The following is a 22,155-nucleotide window of genomic DNA, read 5'->3' on the forward strand; positions in this document are numbered from 1 at the left end:
GTTTTAATTATGTTTTGTGCTTTTTTTTCTAACTGAGCTTTGTGCTTTGAGACATTTGTTTGTTTTACGGGTTTTTACTGCAAATTATATTTTCCATTACATTGTCTACGCAAACATCCCAGATAACTTTATTGAATGGGTGGTATACAAGCGAAACAGATCAATAAACAGGGTTTTGCAATTGTCTTATAGATTGTGATGATTCACATCATGCCAGTGAAAGACCATTTGCCAGAAGAAGTCCCTGGGACAACAAGGCACCTTGTGGTCAAAGAAACAGAGATAGTACATATCACAAAGGACCACCTCCATTTCACAGATGCCGAATCGCCAGACAGCCAACTTATGTATACAGTTACAAAGCCATGTTTCTCTCCCGCTTCCCCTGGGTATGTAAGTCTCTATGCATCAACGAAGGAATAAACTCTCAAAGGATGTATCTAAGCGAAAAGGCATTGTGTGTACATTAACACTATACAGGTGTTGCTATCCTCAGGTGAATGCTAATTGTAAAACAAGTAGTCTCAGTCTCCATCGGGACGGATACCTACGCTGGGTAAATTTCACCTCTCCTTTCGCTTAACTAACCCATTTTGTAGCAAAAGCTCACCCACTCCCAGGGAGTGGAAATAATTCTTCGGTGGAACTGCTCCTGCCTGCAGCCACTGTTGAGGGAACTCTTGAGTACTCTGCTCTGTAAAGGAAGAATGACAAATATAGTCAATTTCGCTTCCTTTCTTCTCTCCCCTGCCCTCCGCCCCCCGGGCCTCACCCCTAAATCATAGCAGAACTGATTTCAGAAGTGAATTGGGGGTGAGGGCAATATCAACTTTTCCCATCGAAAGCAGTGTCTCTCTGTGTGACATGGTGCATACTAAATGTTTTTTCTTTAGGAGAGATTTATGAACTTCCCACTTCTTAATCTCTGGAGGCTAGTTTAGGAGGAACAAAATTTGGATTCTGAGGAATAAATGGGTGTCATAGGGGTTCCCATACTAGAGAAAAAGTCTAGTGTGCAAATGTCCAAGAAGTCTTGCAACATGAACTTCCATGAGATGTGAAGCCCACTTTATTAGTTACATGGTAGAATTTTAACACTTTCTGGCCCATATATTATATATCTAGCAATTCATTTCAAGTTGCTCTGAAAAACTGCTTTTCCTCTATTGTATTTAATATACTCGCCCCAACTGTTGAGACCAATTCATACAGATGCGTCAATTGTCTTAGCCCAAAAGCTCATGTACCAATAAGAGTGTTTTAAGATGCTGTTACAGTCTGTGTCAATTTTAGACATGTCTACTCTTTTAAATATATATTAAAAATTGTAATTTCCCCCCTTCCCTCCTGTTCTATAGGGTGTATGATGCAGGAAAGCTTATTTTCACAGACAGCATGAAAAATTTTGTGAAAAATTCTTCTATTCCTTTCCTGTCATCTTTCACACAGGTAAGTGGACCTAACAATAATTGTTGTCTTGCAACAACAGAAAGATTGCTTCAAGTCCCTTGCGATCTGTCATTCTCAGAGACCCCAATGGCCACAGTTATACAGAGCGTGCTTGGCGAAGTGTCCTGGGTACAATGATTCTTCAGAATTGTAATGAGGATGCAGACCTTCTTGGGAACTACGATGCAGCTGTAGGTTACAGCAGCCCCCCCCCCTTTTAGGAAGCAGGACAGGATAGCTATGAAAGGGCTAGGCCCAAGGCCAAACCAATGAGCTAAGTCCAAACTTCAGAGAGGTTTAGCCTAGAAGTTTCAGGTTGGACTCTGAACTCATCATGTCCCAACTTTGCTTAGATCATTGATCATCACCACTACAGGGAAACTTAAAGAATTCTACTTCCCAAACCTAGACCATGATAAGACTACTCACCTCACAGTGGGTCTGTGTAACTAAAGTAGAAGGGGAGTATCTGGAGGTGTTGCTGGACTCCAAGTCCTATCAGCCCCAGAAAACAACTGAAAATCACCAGAGCAATCCGGTTTTGATACACTATGGAACATAATTTACTGCTGCATTGTTTAACATGCTGTTGATGACACCTCTCAGCTTATGCACTAAGGGAGTGATATATGATTAAAAGACAAAATGAACTGGGTGGTTGCAGTAGCTGCAAAGTGGAGAATTAAATTTATGAGACTCACGCAATGCAATCACTTCCATTTCCTACAACCAGCATGCCATAACGCATATGAAAGTGGCGTACATGCCCCCATTGATGGAGATGGGCCCTGACCCATTGTTTGTACAGTTTGAATTCTCTGTCAGTGACCAGCAGGAAGGAGTGATGACTGGTCTCCTCTTTAACATCACAGTGATGCCTGTGGATGATGAAGCACCTGAGGTATTTATCAAGTATCTTAATTAACTGCTTGCCTGTGATGCCGTCTTAATGATCGTTAAGCTTGTAAAGCAGAGGTGGGAAACCTACGACTCTCCTGAGTTTGTTATACTCCAACTGCCATCAGCATCAGCCAGCAGGACTGATGGTCGGGGATAATGGGAGTTGTAGTCCTGGAATATCTTGAGGAACACAAATTCCCCATCCATGCTGTAGAGCAGGGATGTCCAACAGGTCGATCATGATCTACTGGTCGATCCCTGCGAGGTTTTGGTCAATTGCGGTTGATCGCTGCCCCCCTCGCCCTGCCCTCCATTGTTGGAGAATGGAAGACAGAGTTTACAAACCGAGGCTGTTCCCCCCCCCCCTCCAGCAATCCTTCGGTGAGTTGCTGTTTCTCTTTGACCCCAAAATAATGCAAAAATGGGGTTTCCCCCCTCCCTAAAAAAAGCTGAACTACTTTGACCTGAACCCTAATAAAACGGGGCCTTTCCCCTCCATTTAAAAACTCCTTTCATAGAACTACTAAAATGGTGTTAAAAGAATAAACACTTGATGATAAACAAGAGGCTTCTCTGTTCTTGATCCTTCAGATTATTTTTGTTTGGATGGCAGATTTCAAATTTCCTAATGGTCGTGGTGTTAGAAACTTCGCAGATCTGCTACAAGGGTACACTTAAACTATTTAAAAAACAACAACAATCTATTATTTCTGATAACTGTGAGACCAAAGATTGCCACCCATGCAGAAGCCAATGTAATTCCAAATTCAAATTGTTAAAAACAACAACTAACAATCATGCACAGATTGTGCAGAGTACTTGCCCCACGCTCATTCCTTGGTCACCCTGCTCTCCTGGTACTATCACTGCATTATTTGCTTTCCCTATTCACAAATATTTCATTTGGAAATACATAAACAGTGCAAGAGGCAGAGTTCATTGGGTTATGTGTTGTGATTTCTTCAGGCAGCTGTAGGAAGTGGAAAGATTTATAGTGTTAAATTATTTACTCTATTCCCCGAATAATACTTAAGGGTTCGTTCAAATGGAAAACGGTGTGTTCAACTTTCCTCCTTTTTTCCTCCCCCCTCCCCCTGCTCCTTTTTATATATATATATAAACCCCACCACCACAACAAACCCTATAAAATGCTTTAAGTACCTCTGGAGCCATTCTGTGAGCTGGTTTTCTCAAAGTCATCCTTCTAACTGTGCCCTTTTCGGCTTCAGTCACAATAATTGCTCGTTATGTAGGTTAGCTTATTTCCACAAATCCATAAGCTTCTAGACTTTAAAAACCACCACACGGGAAGAGAGCATTTCATATGAAATAGAAAAGCTTCTTTGCTGGAGTTTTAGGACAGAACTTAAAGCAGCTTCAGTTCTGAATTCAAGATAACTGGACCTACGTATCTAGTGTCTCTGCTTATTTTCTTTTTTTTCTTAATTCCTGGGAGGTAGCAACCTTTCCCTTTTTTAAAGAGAAAGCACCTTTCCACACAGTCTCCCTTGAGCATCACTGGGTAGCCCATGGCTTTCTTTTGCCTTCTAGTTGCCTCGGTACCTGCTAGGAGACAATAATATAAGGACTGAAAGATACCAAATCTTCTGTAACGAGTAAAACAAACTAGGGAAGTGTTCTATCCTTCTGAGTTGGAGGCCAAGAGGAAGACGGGCTGTAGGAATGAAAAATCACAGGAGCAGCTCTGTATTTTAAATTATCAGTATATGAGATTGCTCTGTAAGAACAGCATTCCATGAGCAGCACGACGAAAACAAGTGCATCTTAAATGGTTTTCTCCTACCTGCTGTTTGATTAATGACTCAAGGTCAGACATATTATGGCTCACCTGCCAGTGTTAAATGCCTTTCCTAAAAGAATTGTCCTCCTGAGAGAGCTAGCATCCTTTTTAGCACAGGTTTTCCAGCTACATGCTGAAGGTAATGGTTAGGCTTGCCAGCTGGCTTTTGGGAAATGCTGTAAAGTTCCAAGAAACGGACTCATAGCTTTTTGGACACAAACTATAAGCCAGCTTGAAGAATACTTCAGTTACTCAATCCTTCCTAAGTTTTCTAGAAGCCTGAGAAGTGGGTTTGGCGTAAGGTAAGGATTATGGAGGGGAGAGAAATTCACTTTGGTTCACATTTTAATGTCAACCTAGCTAATTTCCACTTCCTAAGGCAATACATGAACCCAAACACAGCTATCTTTTGAAATGTACACATTTCTGAATTTTGCATTCCAGTTCTTCAACTGAAAAATGTGTAGAAAACGTGTAGAAAATGCCCTTAAAAATACATATCAGTTGATATAACATGCAAAAATGTAGTATATTAGGAAGATTGCCTGCAATGTGTATATTAGGCAAAAGAGCATACAAGGCTTGCTATTTACTCACAATGTGTTCTTAAGAAATCATCTGTCAGGCAAGTGTTCACATAACGAATCAACACTTTCTATTGATTCCTATGGGAGAATTTATAATGCATTCCCAAACATGGAATTTTGACCCCAAACGATGATAAAACAAGGGGAAACCCAGTAAAACTCTCTGAAACCTCGCAAAAGGCAAACAAAGGAGGAGATAATGCTATATTTGTCCAATCTTTGTGCCTCCCTCCATGGTTTCTGGCAAAATGGCTGCTATGGACCAGTAACACTGAAACAAGTAAGGCTTGTTTAAGACTGCTTATTTACAGTACTACATGCAGGTCTGGCTGAATCTGAATCTGTGGTTTGTATAGCAAGGTTTGGGTACTACTTCCTCTTGTTTGGATAAAAGGATTTATAATATAACGGCTAGAAATAACTCAGAAGTCCTTGCAGTCTCTGGAGAGACTGCCAGCTGTAGTAGGCTGTAGCAGCACCAGGTTAGATGGTCCAATAGTCTGACTTAATATTACAACTCCAGATTCTCATTGTTCTATAGTTGTATTGTGGTTTTATCCCATGTATATTGGCATGCTATGTCTTGAAGTACTTGAGTGCATTTTGTGAGCTTATGACTGTTTTAGATTTTCACCAATCATCTGAAAATAGAGGAAGGTACCAGCACATTCATCACTGAAGAACATCTAATGGTAACGGATGTGGACACTAAGAACAGTGATATCCAAATTGAATTGAAGAAATTGCCTTTACATGGACAGATTGAACTACATGGACTTGTTATGTCAGAAGGGGATAAATTTACCCTTTGGGATTTACACTCTTCCAAAGTTCGGTAATTTTAATCTTTTTATGTATTGTATATAATGGCTCGAGCCAGTAACATGATCCACTCTTCTTTTAGCTGTTGTTTTTTTAAGGATTACAACAAAGATGGGGAAATTATGGTCCATGGGCCAAATTAGGCCCACCAGGCCTCCCTATTTGATCTACAAGGCCATTTGGGGCAAGCCACACACACCAACCTACACATGATGTCATACATGATGTCATCTGTGAGACAGGTAAGGGTGTAGCTTCAGAGGAACAATTGGGAGATTAAAGTGAGCTCATGATGGCTCCTTTGCTCCTGGAGGGAAGAGTATTTTCAATAGAAATCTTTTTAAATGAAGGAAAATCTCCATTTTAGCAGCAATTTCAATGGAAACCTCTCCTCCCTCCCAATGCTGCTCCTTGAAACTCTGAAGTTTATAGTGCAGGGGAGCTTTCAAACTGCCCCACATTGCTTACAAAAAAGGCTTTCAAACAATGCAGTGCTGCTCTTTGATGTTCTATCAGTCGGGGCTTCAAAGCACAGCATCACCTAGCATTGTGGTGATGTCAAGTGATTGGCAGGTGGGCGGTGCTGCTCACCTGTGAAATTTGCCCCAGCATGGGTGAAGAGTTAAGGATCCAGCCCAGAGCTGGCCCACCAATGTGGCGGGGTGAAGCAGCTGCCTTGGGTGGCGGAAGCCCATGAGTCTGCACCCACCACATCACCGGCAGCATTGGTACCAATTTCCAGTGAGATCTCAATGGAATCTGCTGCCGTCCTTGCCACGTCATGCCACCACAGTGCAAACTAGGTAAGGGATGCTTCAGCAGGGGCAGGGCAGGGTGGCATTTCCTGTTTTGCCTCAAGCGACAAAATGGGACGTGCCGCCACGATCTAACACATTGGTCAGAAAAGGAATGCAGCATTTTGGTTTTAGAACTAAGCTTAAATGTAGAGGGTTTTTAAAGGGAAGCTTACCTGCCACGACTGATCTTCCCACTGAGGAAGGAATCTCAGGGCTGCCCAGAATATAGTTTGAACGCTGCCACTCTGGTCCTCAGTAATCAAATCAAAGGAGGAAAGGTCCTGTAACTCGGTGGCAGAACATCTGCTTGGCATGCCGGAAGTCCAAAATTCAATCCCCAGAATCTCCAGGTAAGGCTAGAAATGTCTGAAATCCTGGAAAGCCCATGTCAGCCAGAGCATACCAGGCATAAGAAACCTTTTCAAGAAAAGCTTTTCTTTTCTAGCCCCATTCCCTTCTGGGCAACCTCTGGGGTGGTGTGGTGATGGTCACATGCTGGGGGGGGGCAGATGCAAAACTTAATAGAGTAATGCATGTCAGCTCTGTGCAGTAGGTTGGCTTCTGCACACTCTTGTGATCTGAGTTGAAGGGCAAATGCCAGCCAGAGTTGCAAAACCAGTGCTGGTGTGGGATGTGGCCTGGGGGTGGGGGTGGGATATCTGTGGGGGGTGGTCTGGGGAGAAATTCGCACCCCTGTTGTAGACAATGGACGAATGGTCTGGCTCAGCATAGAGCAGATTCCTATGTCCCAAATCTTTCCTGTTACCTGGGTTTGTTTATATAGCTCCCATGTAGATGCATGTCAGAGTAAGCCAACAGCTGTTCCTTATCTCTGACTTCTCTCCAAGAAAGAAAAAAATGCATCGTGGTCATTGCCATATTCCCATATCGCCAGCTGATGTAACTCATTTAGCATCACTGAATCCTGCTAGAGCCGAGCAGATTCTCTCAAGTGGAGATGTGGCCAAGACCCAAGTGTGTCAAGGCTATGAGCTGTAAATATGGAAGTTGATGGCCCTTGTTCTTTCCCAGCTTGCTTGTTCCAGCCTCTAATGAATGAATGCCCAACTCCTCTGTAATTGTGTTTAAAAGGTATCAGCATGACAGTTCAGAAACCCTTGAAGACAGAATAATATTTTCAGCAACAGATGGATTTAACACTGCAGATGGAACACTGAGAGTACAGGTAATAACCAACTCAGCAATGAACTTTACCAGCGTATAATTGAAAGGTATTAATCACGTACTGGCTTATCCAGCTTCACCAAGTAGGTTTTTAACTTTCATTAATCTTCCCTTTAGATTCACACCAAGTTCTCTATTTAGATTAGGTTTTATGCCTGGATCAAATAGGTTCATGATGCCTCCAGATTACCAAGTCAAGGCCAATTTAGTTGCGGTTGCAGTAGACCTACATATTTAAAACCAGGACTGTTGCCAGATATATAAAGGGGGGAGAAAGGAGAGGACAGGGAATGACTGAAGTTGCATTGCAATGGAGAGTCATGAACTGAACGCTTCTCTAATGCATGCTACCCCACCCTATGCTGAATCCCAGATGTTTGGGATTTTTTGTCTCAGTGGGGCTCCATATCGTGCACAATGCAGATGCATTTTCTTGAAATTGGCATCCATACTTTCAGACATGAGTACACTTATGTGCATAGGGAGGCAATTTCAATATAATCTGGGTTAATTATTTGTGGATTTCTGGTCCCTAAATATCACACACATGTTCACATGTTAGATAGAGACAGTTCCAGGGCCAGCATGAGCTATGCTATGCGTTAACCATGTGGATTTATTTATTTGACAAATTTGTATACTGTTCGATTGTCAAGAAGAAGAAGAAGAAGAAGAAGAACCGCCTATAAGCGGTTTACATCCATATAAATAAAACATCTTGTCAGGGACTGGACCGAACAGGAGGAATGGGAAATGTGCCCTCAGTCTGATCAGCCCCTCTCAGAAGAGGAGGGGGGTGGGAAGTTTCTCCCCGCTTGTTTCCAGCAGTTTCAGGCGGAGAGGGAGACAAGGATGATGTACAGCTGAATAAGGAAATGCCTAGTTACGAGATAGTTGAGGAAGAGCGAGAAGTGAGAGAACAACCAGCAGAGACCTCCCTGGAGAGTATGGGAGACCCTCCTAGTCCAAGGGTTTGCGCGTCCCTCTGCATTCAAGAACAGAGAATGCGGAGGGATGTGCCTCCTGTCACTTTCCGTAGGGTTTCAGGATGTTGTTGGGGATGGAAGAAGAGGGACTCAGAGTAGCCAACCTCTCCTATGCGTGGAGACATGGATCTTTTGTCTTGCAACCAGATGACTGAATTAAAAAACCATGAAATACAAACTGTTTGTTCTTCTTGCCTCTGAGGCTACTGGGGGAGGATACTCAATGCCTGACAAATGTACACTGACAGTTGAAAACGGTTAAAAAGATGGTTAAACAGTAGCATGAAGCATATGCTGAAGGTGTCAGTAGGCAGGGAGTTCCAAAGTGTAGGTGCTGCCACAGTAAAATATGGATTTCTTAAATGTGTGGAATGAGTATTAGGTGGCACCTGTAGCAGTGCCGGTTCCGCAGATCAAAGAGCAAATAGGCAACCAGTCCAGGGCTCTGAGGAGGGTTGTTATAGGTGACAGGGTCTCACTCCTGTCAGTGGCCATGCTGCAGCATTTTGCACCAATTCCATCTTCTGGATCAAGTGCAAGGGAAGCCCTGTATCGAGTGCATTGCAGTAATCCCTCATTGAAGTCAACCATGCCTGAACTATGATGGTCAAACTCTCCTGATTGCAGCTGGTCAAAGGTGCTTCTAGCCATTGAGGTGACCTGGACCTCCAGTGACAGGGCTGGATCCAGAAGCACCGTACCTGCAACCTCATCCAGCCAACAAGAGGCCAGTTTCTTAGGCACGAGAGCCACTTGCCCAGAGTCCCTACATCTTGTCAGGATTCAAGCTCAGTTTATTTTCCTTCTTCCTCAACTTTTGGTTTAAGACAAACTTCAGTTCCCTGCTAGGTACAAATATGGGGAATTGTGCCTGTGACTACTGTGACAAACAGTGGCCAATAAAATGCTTGTTGGGGATCCATGCTACCACTGGCCTGGAAGAGACTTGACTCTTCAGAATAAAATATTGATGTTGATCAAAGAACTAGCGCAGTTGTAGATCAGCTGGCCAACATGAATGATGTACCAATCTAGCAAAAGCAAGCACCTGACAGATTGCAGTTTTTGCAAGACACAACTATGGAATTTTTGGATATGCCATCCTAATTGAGGGCACTGGTTTAAGACATTCAGGCAGTCTCTTGGCCTTCCTTCCAGCCATGTGTTATGTCTCCTCTTTCTCCCTCATTCAAGATCATACCAGTAAATGATGAGCCACCAGAGCTGCAACCTGGTTTAAGATCAAGTCTGGAGTGCCTGGAAGGAGAGCGAGTCTTCATCACGGCTGAATACCTCTATGCAACAGATGCTGACAGCGAAGACTCCAGACTCATCTATATGATTGCCAGGGCTCCAAAGCATGGGGTTATTCAAAAGGATGGCTTTGTGGTGGAGAAGTTCTCTCAACATGACATTACTCAAGGATCCATCTCCTATGTGCACACAGGTAATTAGCAGCAGCAGCAGCTGTGTTTACTTTCAACAGTCTCTTCCAGGTGTCCATGCACTTTACTAGGTATAAAGACAACTTATATTCCTTAATGAGTGCTTTTTGCAGACTAATCTTTGCTTTAAGCTTTATTATTTTGTTCATTATTTTGTACATAATTTTGTGTGTTTTCATTCATGATCAATAATTTTGTTTCCCACGAGAACCTGCCATACTAGAAAACTCGGGCTGCTGCTTCTGCTCCCAAGTCTCTCATGCGGCTCAGCCTTCCACTTAATCACAGTGGTATACAGAAGACAAAGACTAGAAATGAGCTAAAACTATAAAATCAGAATTCATTGAGAAAGTCTGCTGGAATTAAAAAAAATGTATTCAGTAGGCTCTGGAAGTTCGACAGGGTGGAGGCTTGTCTGACTTCAACTCGAAGGCAGTTTCATAAAATTGGGCCCACAATACTGAATGGATAGAAGCTGGGCATCTGAGTCACTAACAGTTATTCCCCTGAAGATATCAGTGTTTGTGCAGGAATATAAAGGATCCCTGAGGTATCCTTGACCCAAGCTGTTAAGTGACCTGCAAATTAATGCCAGAATCTTGAACCTGGCCTACTACGCAACTTCCCAAACACTAGCCTCATGTTTAGTGTGATGAATTTACTTATCTCTCTACTGTCTTTTATTCACTCTTCTGTTTTCAGATTTTACATATTTGAGCATTTCCCCCCTAGTGGCGACAAGGTCTATTACAGTGGTGCCCCGCAAGACGAATGCCTCGCAAGACGAAAAACTCGCTAGACGAAAGTGTTTTCCGTTTTTTGAGTCGTTCCGCAAGACGAATTTCCCTATGGGCTTGCTTCGCAAGACAAAATGTCTTGCGAGTTTGTTTCCTTTTTCTTAAAGCCGCTAAGCCGTTAATAGCCGCTAAGCCGCTAAGCCGCTAATAGCCGCTAAGCCACTAATAGCCGTGCTTCGCAAGATGAAAAAACCGCAAGCCGAAGGGACTCGCAGAATGGATTAATTTTGTCTTGCGAGGCACCACTGTATTTTTTAATAGGTGCAAACCGCAAGCAACTTTAAAGGAACCTGCCTATGAAAATGCCACCTTGGTTTTTTTAAATATCTTTTTCTTGAAAGCATATTTAGTTACTGATTAACTTTTTATTAGAATATTATGTGCGCAATTTAGCCAGAGGTAAGCATTTTAAATCTCATTAATTTTAGTTTCAAGAATTAAGTATGCCTTTAAATCTTTCTCAGGAAAATTAGTGGGCCATTGGAGCTCCTTCAGAATGGATGGAATTCCTTCTTAAGTCTGCCAGCACTTCATAATGTATGGAGTGTATTGTGACCATAAAGACGGGTTGTAGCTGAGTGGCTCAGTTTCCTTTCTTTGTTGTCTTTACCCCACCTTTCTGTCTCCTCCTCTCTTGACCTCCTTCCCCTCTTCTGCCTAGTCCTGTTGAATTTGTAGCTTGTCCCTCTGGCAAGTAGCAAGATAATCGCCACATGGTGGTTTCATATATGGAAATGCAGGCTTGAGGTGGGATATCTATACATAATGAGCACAATTTGTTTTTGTTTTTCGTTTGTCTCTCTGCAGTCGGCACAGACGTTGTGTGTGTGCTTCCCCAAGTCTTGCACTACCATGCATTTCTATTTACAGATGCTGCATTTGTATATCATGCTGAGCCAGACCACGGCTTACAGTTGCCACACAAATGTGCTGACTCCCAGGGTGGAGCTTTCACCTTCTTAGCTCCTCCCTGATCCTCGTAGCTCAGTGTGGTGCAGGTATTGCTAAATCAGGTATTGACTTGACCAAGATCCCAAGTTCAGCTGATTTGCTGATTTCTGCCCTCCTCAACCATGACCTGTAGCCAAGGTTTGCTCTTGGATACAGAATGCGCTTAAGGAAGAGACTGCTTAACCCTAGCTATGGCTTAGCTGCCATGCTGTGCTGAGCTAAAAGGGCCAGGGAAGAGGAATGTGAGTGCAAGCTCCTCTCTAGAAGCCAGTATGTTTGTGCAGTCATGGTAAGCCATAGTTTGGCTTAATGTGATGTGCAAAGCAGGTCAGAGAATAGTTGTGCTGAAAATACATGGATTTGTCCCTCTCCCCTCAAGCTGTAATAGCCAGCAGGACTGAGATTTCTCTGCCCCTTTGCTTACTCAACTATACTTTTGATTTTTACATAAATAACTTTTGATTTTTACATAAATATTCAGCCTGGTGATTTCTTTCTTTTCTTTTCAAGCTGTTGTAAAATAACGTATGTCTATCCTGAAAGCCACAGCCTACTGCTACAGACGACTACAAGGTCCTTAGTCTGCTCTTGTGCGTTCTGAAACTGTACTGTACAAGATGCCTAGTGGTGGTGTCATTTCCTAGACTTGTTTTGTTTTTCTTAAGCAGAAACCTGTGTGAGGAGGTGGGGCATGTCTGACCACTGGTGTTTTTGTGTGTGTATTTTTTTAAAGAAATGAGAGAAAAAAGAAAACTCCTTAAATTATAAAATCTAGCACTCTGTGGAACATAATTTATAGTGAATTCGATTTTGGTTTTCTGCTTGTATTGTAATGTATGCGCTATGCATGTTAAAGAAAGTGATAATTCTCATTGTTCATCTCCTGATGCGCTGTCTGCCATAAATATGATTTATTTAAAATTGTACATTACAAGAGATACAAGAGAGAGCTTGCTAAGTGCAACTAGGCTTTATTTACTTTGTGCTGTGTGCTGTGCAGACTCTGCACCTATTACTATAGGGTAACCTTCTGACAAGATGGGCATCTGTGTGATGTTAACCAGCGGCTGTTTTAACATAAATGGTGGCAACAAATTTTATTACATATGTGAACCACTAGTTGAGGCTGCTTAAAACAATGATTCCATTTCCTGTGTGCAAATCTCTTAAACCTAAACCCATCCCCTTACTGCTCTCTTACTGTCCGCCATGGGGTGGGGTGGGGTGGGGGAAAGCTACTACCTCATGCTTATTTTAAAGCCTGGTAGCTTATTTAAAGCACCTTAATTTGTGTGTATGTGTTTTCCAGGAGGAGAAATAGGTCATAGTTATCTCACGGACAGCGTAACTTTGATAATCTCAGATGGAGAAGCTGGAACAGTGGATGGTTGTTGTGCTGACACAAATTTCCCGCCACCTGTACCACTTCATCCCAGTTTACCAGTGTATGATCTAAACATCTCTGTGGTGCCCATTAACAACCAGAGGCCAACCATTCAAACTGGTATGTATTTACTAAACCGCTTCTTCTCTTCAAAGCACTGAGGTTAAAATCTTGACTTTATCCTTTAGGGGTTCAGATTGCACACTTTGCTCTTCACTGAGTAATCTAGAGCTGTTGAAATCAGCGGGAAGGTTGCTTTATGAGTTCTGTGGAATGTGGATTGCAAGCTGAGCCTGTCCTGTGCACAGCTGCATAAGTTAAACAGAACTAGTAGCTATCTGCTATGTGTGACCTGAACCTAGGTTCAAGCATGAGATTTTACAAACCTCCTCAACTTGTAGAATCAGTTTCCAATTGGTTTATTTTTTGATAGAAAAGCACACACAGAGACAGACAGAAATGTTAGGTATTGCTTGCCATCACCTCAAACAGAGCCTGAAGAGAACAGCATTCCTTCATTCCATGCCCCTAAAATCTGGTATTTAGGGAGACACTGGCTCCAAGCAGTGGTTCCTTATTCTATCATCGTTATGGCTAGTGACAGATTAATCTTTGGATCTGACTTAATCTTATGGCATTAAATTGAATAAACTAATTCTAATGTCCATGTGTTGCTCACTCATGTAAGGTGTTAATCTGGTGGTGCAGTTATAGCCCCTATGTATGAGTAGGAGCTCATGTGTTGGACTTCTACTACAGACAAATGCAGAGATGCATGGTTCTTTGAGGAAGTAGATGTGGCATTGAGGATGGAGCTAAGGGCATCCATCCATACACAATATTCCAACTTCATCTTCATCACAGATGAATGTCATTCCTGCTGCACACTAAGCCAGTGATTTCAGCTTGCTGGTCCTAGATTTCTTTCCTGAGTAGTTTCAATAAATTCTGAGTCATTTTAAGTATTTACAAAGTTAGAGTTTTTGCCTTACTTTGCATTTAGCACTTGATCTGATTTGCTTCTTTTTATTCTCTCTCTGCTCACTCACCCAATTTGCAGTTTGTTTATTTGTTTTAGATATTTCTAGGCTGCCTTTCAAGTCGATGGCCTTCCCAATGCGGCTTACATTAATAACAAATATACAGTTCCAATAAAAACAGACAGTAAAACATGCAATTTAATTTGCAATAAAACAGTCAGTTAATAAAATTAAAGGCCCACAGAAACCTCACAGCAGTTTACACAATCAAACCTTTCAATTAAAAGCCAAGGAAAACAGTTTGAGGTGTGTGTGTAACTCACTCTCAAAACCTAAACTGAAGAAATCAGCTGTACCTCTCTTAAAGGTAAATGTATAGGGAAGAAGCCACTGGGGATGCTGTTGGGAGTTTAACCAGCCAAAAGAAAGATCACAAAAGAGGTCTTGGGCACACCTATCTAAAAGTAAAATCAAAATCAAAACCCTTCAGGATTTCCCACCCACTCATGGTGATGTGGACCAATCAATAATGTACAAGAGCAAGAGGCAGGTCTTGTGTAAAAGCCAGTCAGGAAGTATAAGAGGTTCCATTCCTCATGCTATGCTAATGAAGGGTTATTGGTTTCTACGTAGTAATAAACTTTTAAGCAGCCCCCACAACTTTCCCCATGAAGGGGCTGGGCACCCACAACTTTTGCGCTGGGGCCATGCATACCCCCGCAGGGGCATGTTTGACTGATGTCAGCACGCCCTCCAGCACGCATGGCCCTGGGCACCCACAGTCCCAGGACCAAGCTGACGGGCCTAATGAGCGCTTTCCAAAACAATACGCAAACTGAAACTCAAAATTCAGGCTTCTCCAAATTTTGCAATGCAGCTCTGCAGTCAAGTAATGTGTACAAATATACATTTATTGGACAAAATGCATATATTGATGAAAATAACATACAAAAATACATATATATATATTTGCAAAAATTGTATATGGAGCAAAACCGCATACAAAATTGCATATTGGGAGAAATTCACTATACAATGCTGGTGAATTTCCTGGATGACATCTTTTCCCCCAATGCAAATGGATATGGAATTGTGGATAACTGAAGATTAGGAAAAAGGGAGATAAAGAGTAACTGAAAATGACAGGTTTACCTATCTCTGTTCCCTGGTGTGTAGAACACATCCTTGGGGACTTCTGTCTGGGTGGCAATGGAATCCACAAAACTCTTGGGACTGGATGCAATGCTGCCTGCCAAAGTGGGGTTTTGCCACGTTGGCTAAACCTTAGAAAATCAGGGTAAATGCAGCCCAAGATCATCATAGTGAGAATGACTCTGAGGTGGTCTTAATGCAGTCTGAATATAATACTAAGTGAAATTAATTTTCACAATTAATTTATGCCCTGTGTAATATGAATGCACATCCCCCCCCCCCAGTGCAGGCTGGTGTGGGATTTTTGTACTTTGAATCCTAATCCATAACTAGATCTCCATCTGGATCCATTGCTAAACACAGATGTACACAAACAAATGTTTGGCATGGGGTTTGCCTCTGAAAATCCAAGTACAAAATATTAGGGTCAGCATTTTACTGCCAAAGATGGATTTGGAGCACCCGAGTCTCTTTTGGACTACCAAAATGAAGTGTCACTGAAATTTCAGTATTTTAACCATCCATTTGAAGCTTCAGAAATCGAAACATAAAGCTGGCTAATAAATTAGCAGAAAAAGATTCTTGTTTGCAGACAGTGCTGTTTTGCTGTGACTACATTAGTTGCTCAACATCTTGGATGGTTTAGTTCCTAGTATTTGAAAACAGACAGCATCTAAACCAAGTTTTCCCAGTTAGCAGTGGATGTATTATTCACAGATAAAAAACAATATTTCATTCAACTAAGTATTTTGGCTTGCATTAAATTTAGCTTGATGTCTAGAATATTTAAGTTCTTTGGGGTTGGGGAGGGAAGGAAGGAGCAGTCTATTTCTGCTCCATTTCCCTTCTACATTCTCCCATCACATTTTTGCATTATTCTGTGAATTTTTAGAAATCTGGAAAAATGCAGTTAAATGCATTTAGCTGTGCTATGATTGTGGCAGGTCTCTGGTGAGGGTGATTCTGAGAAAAGTCAGTGACTTCAGCTCTGAACTAACTCATGATTTTGTGTTGCTTTGCCCACCTATGTCAAATGGACAATGATCATTAGCACAGTATCCTGGAAAAGGGGTCTCAAACTCAGCTCACAAGAATCTTGGTCAGAAGCTTTCCCACCTGAGATCTCTAACTAGATCAAGCTATGGTCTTGCATGTTTGTACACTAGTACCTACACAGTATGATATCTAGGGGTAAAAAGAAGAAGAAGAGGCATTTCTAGGTTACGATATAGCAATGTTGTTTTTTTCCTGAGCTTCACACTGGTAAGGCACAATACAACTGAGACTGGAAATTCCATAGTTCCAATAGAAGGCTAGAACTTGGAAAAATTCAACTGGTGCGGAAGAGTGAGCAAGGTCACTGGTGACACAGCTCCATTCCATCTGTGCAGGCTCCCTCTTAGCAGAAGGAATTCAGCAACATGATATTTGTAGCTTTATTCATCGACTCATTGCTTCCCAATTTTGTAGTTCTGGGTTGTTACTATCACTATTTTAAAAAGCAGGTTATTTACACTTGCTTAGCAATGAAATAAAGCTGTTCTTTCTTAACTAATTAAGTGCAACAGTCATTTAATAAAGAAATTAAATGTGATCCTGCTTCTATGACAGCAAGGCACGTAGCTATCATGCCTGTCTCCAGGGCAAGGCATTGTTTATTGTCTGTAGCAGAAGCTACTAGTGCTTGGCATGTGTCAAAAAATTAGGTATCCCAATAGTGGGCATGCAACTATAACTATATATTTATTTATTGGTAAATGAGCAAACTGAGGTGAGGTTGGTGTTAGTTGACAGCACTGAGGTCACATTGGTTCATTGAATGAAATCTAGAAATGAAACCTTGCTACAATATATATAGGCAAATCTGGAGTTATGGTGTATATGGTTCACTGTGTGTATGTTGGTGCCAGGGCAGGAGTCTGGTGCAGATCATCAATAACTCAAAAGGCATCAATGAACTTAACTCCTTATTCAAAGGAATAAAAGCAGATTATGCCCAATAAGCACAGCAGCTCTGTTTCCAGAAGGTCTTGCCCCAATGAGGAAGTTGCAACAACTGAAGGTTCTTGCCTTCCCACAGTTCCCTAAGTCTCCTCCTCTCCCGGGTCCTTCCCAAGCAACCTGAGGCTTCTTTGCATGGTCTGTCTTTGCTCTATCCTCTTCATACCTCTGCCAAGTTCTGGGAGACCAGGGAGGAGGAGAGCTGGTCATAGCAGGAGGGGGAGACTCCCTGGCTTCTTCAGCAGTGTGCCTCATCTCTGCCTCTTGGCCCCACTCCTCTCCAACCTCTGCTTCCGCCTCTGCCACAGCCTCTTCCTGCTCACTAAACCATGTTATCTCTTCAGCTTCTCACACCTCTTCCTCCCAGTCTGCTCCCTCTTCTCTCTGACCATGCATCATCATCCCACCACCAATCCCCTGGATTTGAGCCTTCTTCCCCTGGGGGTTCCCTTGTTTTCCACAAGCAACTAACTTGCCTCTGGACAGTGTTGGACTCGGAGAATTTGGTTCAGTTACTAGTCCTAGAATGTACATACAAGTTGCCATCTTTAAAGGTCAGTTCAATGTCTGTTAAATAGGTTTGATGCTTTCCTTTCTGACAGGGTGGTTGAGAGGGTGAATGATCTAAGAAAGTGTTATTCATCCCGAGTCTATCAGGGACTGGACAGAGGAGGAATGGTGGAGGCCACCTCCCCAGCCTGACCCTTCCAGAGAAGAGGAAGTCAGTATAGATTTACAACAGTGCTTTGTGGGAGGTCACAGTTCAGAGGCAGAAGAGGGGAAAAGCTGGGAAATGATGGGAGAGGAGCAAGAAGAAGAAGAAGCACCAGGGGAGAGACAGCTGACAGACTCAGTGTCTTTATAAAGCCTTCTCCCAGAACCTGACGGGCATTGAAAGTAGGAGAGCAGAGAGCTCAGAGGCAGAAGGCACAGATCCGCCACTTTAGGGATGATGTATAATGGGAGAGATGGAAGGGGTGGGGTTTCACTTGGAGCAACACCATTACTCTAGGAGGCTGCATTTCCAAGCCCCTCTCTGTGAATATTGAATAAACAACATTGGAAAGAACTTCATTGTCTTATTCATTCCTGGCAACCTGCCGAGGGTGGGTGGGGTGGATCCTTTGAAGCCTGACAGAGTCTTACAAATACTTTGCACATTACTTTACACTTAATTATTAAAGCAATATGAATTTGTAAGAAATGTTATGCTTCAAAAGGATTTATTTTGCATATCATTAATTCTTAAATTACAAAATGTTGCTAACCTCCAACTTGACATTCCCCATTCCTGGCTCTTCACAACATCTTGACCCCTCACTGCATTCCAATATTCTATTTGTGGTTGTTCATTTTGTGCAAACTGTTTCTGTGACTTGTCCAAGACTTTTACCACTGTCTTTCTGCATTCCTTATGAGAAGCATTGTATCTTCCTTGTGCAGAAAGCCTGGACAGATGACTTATCAGATTCTGTTCTGCTTGTGGAGCTGTGTGTGGGGTGAGGTCATGGAAATTATAACATTGCCCCATACCTCCAACCCTGTGGGATAGCCAGATTTTACAAAGGAGAGTTCAAAGCAATTTAGCTACATCATTTATTGCATCTATTTTGAACACCAAGCTATATAAACACCATAGAAATTGATTAGAGGAGAATAGTTTGGATTATGCAAATATCAATTGAACCCATGCTTTATAGCTTTCCACACCTGTCAGGCACTGTGAGAAGAATGACTGCTTAATGTTTGCTACCATCTAGAGATACACAGCAGCCCAATACTGCTGAGTAAGTTATCTTGAGCTGAAACTAGTGCTTTTCTCAGCAGCTACTGACCAGATCAATAGCCGATTATGTTGAGGTGCTAGACAGGCAGGCTGTGATGACTTAGCAGCCTCTTAGTTATGAACAAAGTAGAGTTGGGAATAGTGTGGATAACATTCTTCTTCTGCCCTTTTTTCAAGGAGAGATGTTTGTGGTGGAAGAGGGGTCTTCAGCATGTGTCAGTTTAAAATATCTGGATGCCTCAGACGAAGACACAACTCCAGAGGAGCTAACTTTCTTCTTGGAAACTAGTCCTCAGTATGGATACTTGGAGAACATCCTTCCTACACCTGGACATGAGAAGAGCAATGCTGGAGTTAATATAAGTGAGTTACAGACTTGTTGCTCTACTTCTCCCCCCCCCCCCCACTGGCCTCACCACTCACTGGCAACAATTATGAAGGAGAAACTGATAAGTACAAGGTTAGACTCTCCCCCAGGCCCAAACACTAATATTGGGCCAAAATATGGTTTTGGTATTTTTCATCACCCCTGTAGATACATTCCAAAGTACTAAGGTTGCTTTGAAATGATTTCTAGGCTGTCATCGCCTTTCTCTACATTTTCTTAAGCTTTCTTGGGGGCTGGGTGGGTATATATTTTAAGTGACTCTGGATCTAAGGAAGGAAAAAGCTTATGTGACTCTGGATCTGAAGGAGCCTTTCAAGAAACACACCCCACTCCCTGCCACAATAGATTTATATTCAAATGCTTCCCACCCCCATCTGTGCTACACTGATTCAGAAAGTAGACCCATGCTTAACCTCTTTGCACAAAATGCTCATATACAGGGTTAGGTAATGTATCAGAGAAGAACTTGGCACTTCCCTAGAATCTCCTATGTTTCCACAGAAAGTCGGACAACAGATTTCCCCTGCAGTCCCCCACTTCCATGTATACGTTCCAAGTGTAAGCAGAGCAAGACTGTGTATTTGGTTCCACCTTCCCCTCTCCTCTCCCTATACTTTAGGGAAGAGGGAGAGGGTAGTAGGTGGCAGAAGACTGCTACAGTGGCAGACTTGGGTGCTATTGCACCCTGTGCAAAGCCAAAATTTGGTGCCTTCCCAAAGGATGGGTAAGGAGGCAGCCTGCTTTGGGAAGTAGGTGTGAGGGCTCTGGCAGGGTCCTAGAGCCCCACTCACCTCCTTCCCAAAGCTGGTAAAGCTCTAACTAGGCTAACCTGGGCTTTGAGAAAACACCCCTCAGCTCAGTGCCCAATGCACAGCCCTAAATCTGCCCCTCATTGCTATCAGCACAGTGGAACCTTTCTGCAGGGACATTTCCTGCCCAGGATTTTGGGTCTTGATTAGCAGAAGGAAATTGTGCTCTGTGCACCGTTTTCAATTTTCACAAAACCCTTTGCTGCCTGTTTCTCATTTCTGCAAAGTAAGGCATTTTATTTATTTACTTATTTATAAATGCATTTATATACTGTTAAATCACAACACATTTCAAAGCAGTTTGCAACATTAAGAAGATAAAAATCATACAATAAAAGCATAAGAAGTTAGAAACAATTTAAAAAACTAATTTTAAAAATAAGCATTAATATTCTGTTGTGGAGGATAGACTCTTAATTACCTGCATAGGCCTGGCGGAATAAAAAAACCTTTCAGCAGGCTTTTAAAAATGGGAATGGAAGGAGCCTGCTGAGAAAGGCAAGGAACTGGCAAGAACAGCTGCTGTGTGAGCCCCAATTTGAGTTGGGCTTTGCCTGAAGGAGATTTGTATCCAAATCAAATTTGGCATATTGTATTATTTGTTTGTTACATTTATACTCAACTTACCTCCAAGGACCTGAAGGTGATGTGCATAGTTCTCCACCTCCTCTCCATATTTTCCTCACAACAACCCTGTGAGGTAGATTGGGCTAAGAGGGAAGTGAGTGGCCCAAGGCCCAAGCTTCATGAGCTAGTGGGTATTTGAACACTGGTCTCCCAGGTCCTGGTCTGACACTCTAACCACCACACTGCAGAAGAAACTTGAGAAGCCCCTTTCAAAATCCACTCCATCTGCACATGTCTCTTCAGATGCTTCTGGGCTGTTAATATTTTGTGGGAGCAATTCAGTCACATACCAAAATGTTAGGTTTGTGTGCGTTTGAAGTAGATTGAAGTGCTCCTTTACCCAACAAATCCACTTAGAAAACAAAAAGAAAACTGGATCGAATAAACAGGTTGTCCAACGGAGCCCTCCCTTCCTCCCAGTCTTAATGGACATGAAGATTAGATATGGCAAAAGCTGTTTTCTTATGGACACCGGCTATATGCAGTAGAGTTCTTCGCTGTATATGCAAGATGATTTACATGTATACTTAAAATATGAAATACGAGTTTAACAAGGAGTCAAGGCTGGCCTTCACTTCTCATACACTCTCAGCAGTAAATGTGAAAAATAATAGAATGGATTTAATTCTCTGCTTTTAACACTTTGACTCTCTCCAAAAGGTGTGTTCACTTTTCAGAGTCTTCAGGCTGGTTATATCAATTACGTTCAGTCAAAGCATGAGCATTTAGAACCCTCCTCTGATCACTTCATGGTGTCTGTTAGTGATGGCTTTCATAAATCTTTGGCAATGCCTTTCTACATCATCATTGATCCGGTAAATGATGAAATCCCAAGCCTGCAACTTAGGAACCTAACAGTAAGTCTGAGAACTTCTTCCACGGCAGTTCTTTGCTTTCTATAATCTATTTGCACAAAATGAAAGCCAGGTATAAAAACATGAGGGATATCGGACAATGTTATAATAGGCGGACCATGGTAGACAGCAATTCATTGGATATGCCAGGTATATCACCTCTGTGCAGATGTGCTCTGCCATCTGTCTTAAATGTATGTTTCATGAAAGCTATTGGAAGCAATGTAGAAAATACCATAGAATATGCCAAAAGGCTTCCAATGTATTTGTCATTTACTGGGGAAGGGGCTCTGCTCTCCAACCCCTCCACAATACACTTTATTTGCTGCATTGTCTGTCTAGTCAAGAAAACTCCCAGTTTCTCCCATTTGTTTTGTAGCCTCATTTTGCACCCGTTTTCACATTTACTCCCATGTCTGTGCCTTCTTCCTTCCTCCTTTTCTGCAACCCTCCT

At 42.3% G+C, this 22,155-nt stretch overlaps 1 protein-coding gene across 6 annotated transcripts in view; it reads left to right on the plus strand.

The window, feature by feature from the left end:
* LOC114598913 (FRAS1-related extracellular matrix protein 1-like) overlaps window positions 1-22,155 on the plus strand; it is a 110,743-nt gene that overhangs the window by 15,767 nt on the left and 72,821 nt on the right. For all 6 annotated transcript variants that reach the window (XR_003707192.2, XM_028733272.2, XM_028733271.2 and 3 more), the window contains 9 exons: window positions 193-389; window positions 1,359-1,449; window positions 2,183-2,350; window positions 5,364-5,572; window positions 7,449-7,542; window positions 9,722-9,974; window positions 13,030-13,224; window positions 19,201-19,386; window positions 21,508-21,704. Coding sequence is in view for 5 of the 6 variants with exons in the window: in XM_028733272.2 (XP_028589105.2) it covers window positions 193-389; window positions 1,359-1,449; window positions 2,183-2,350; window positions 5,364-5,572; window positions 7,449-7,542; window positions 9,722-9,974; window positions 13,030-13,224; window positions 19,201-19,386; window positions 21,508-21,704 (1,590 nt within the window). In the remaining variant the exon portion in view is untranslated. The remainder of the gene's footprint in view (window positions 1-192; window positions 390-1,358; window positions 1,450-2,182; window positions 2,351-5,363; window positions 5,573-7,448; window positions 7,543-9,721; window positions 9,975-13,029; window positions 13,225-19,200; window positions 19,387-21,507; window positions 21,705-22,155) is intronic.

This window comes from Podarcis muralis, chromosome 5 (assembly GCF_964188315.1).
Source record: "Podarcis muralis chromosome 5, rPodMur119.hap1.1, whole genome shotgun sequence".
NCBI lineage: Eukaryota > Metazoa > Chordata > Lepidosauria > Squamata > Lacertidae > Podarcis > Podarcis muralis.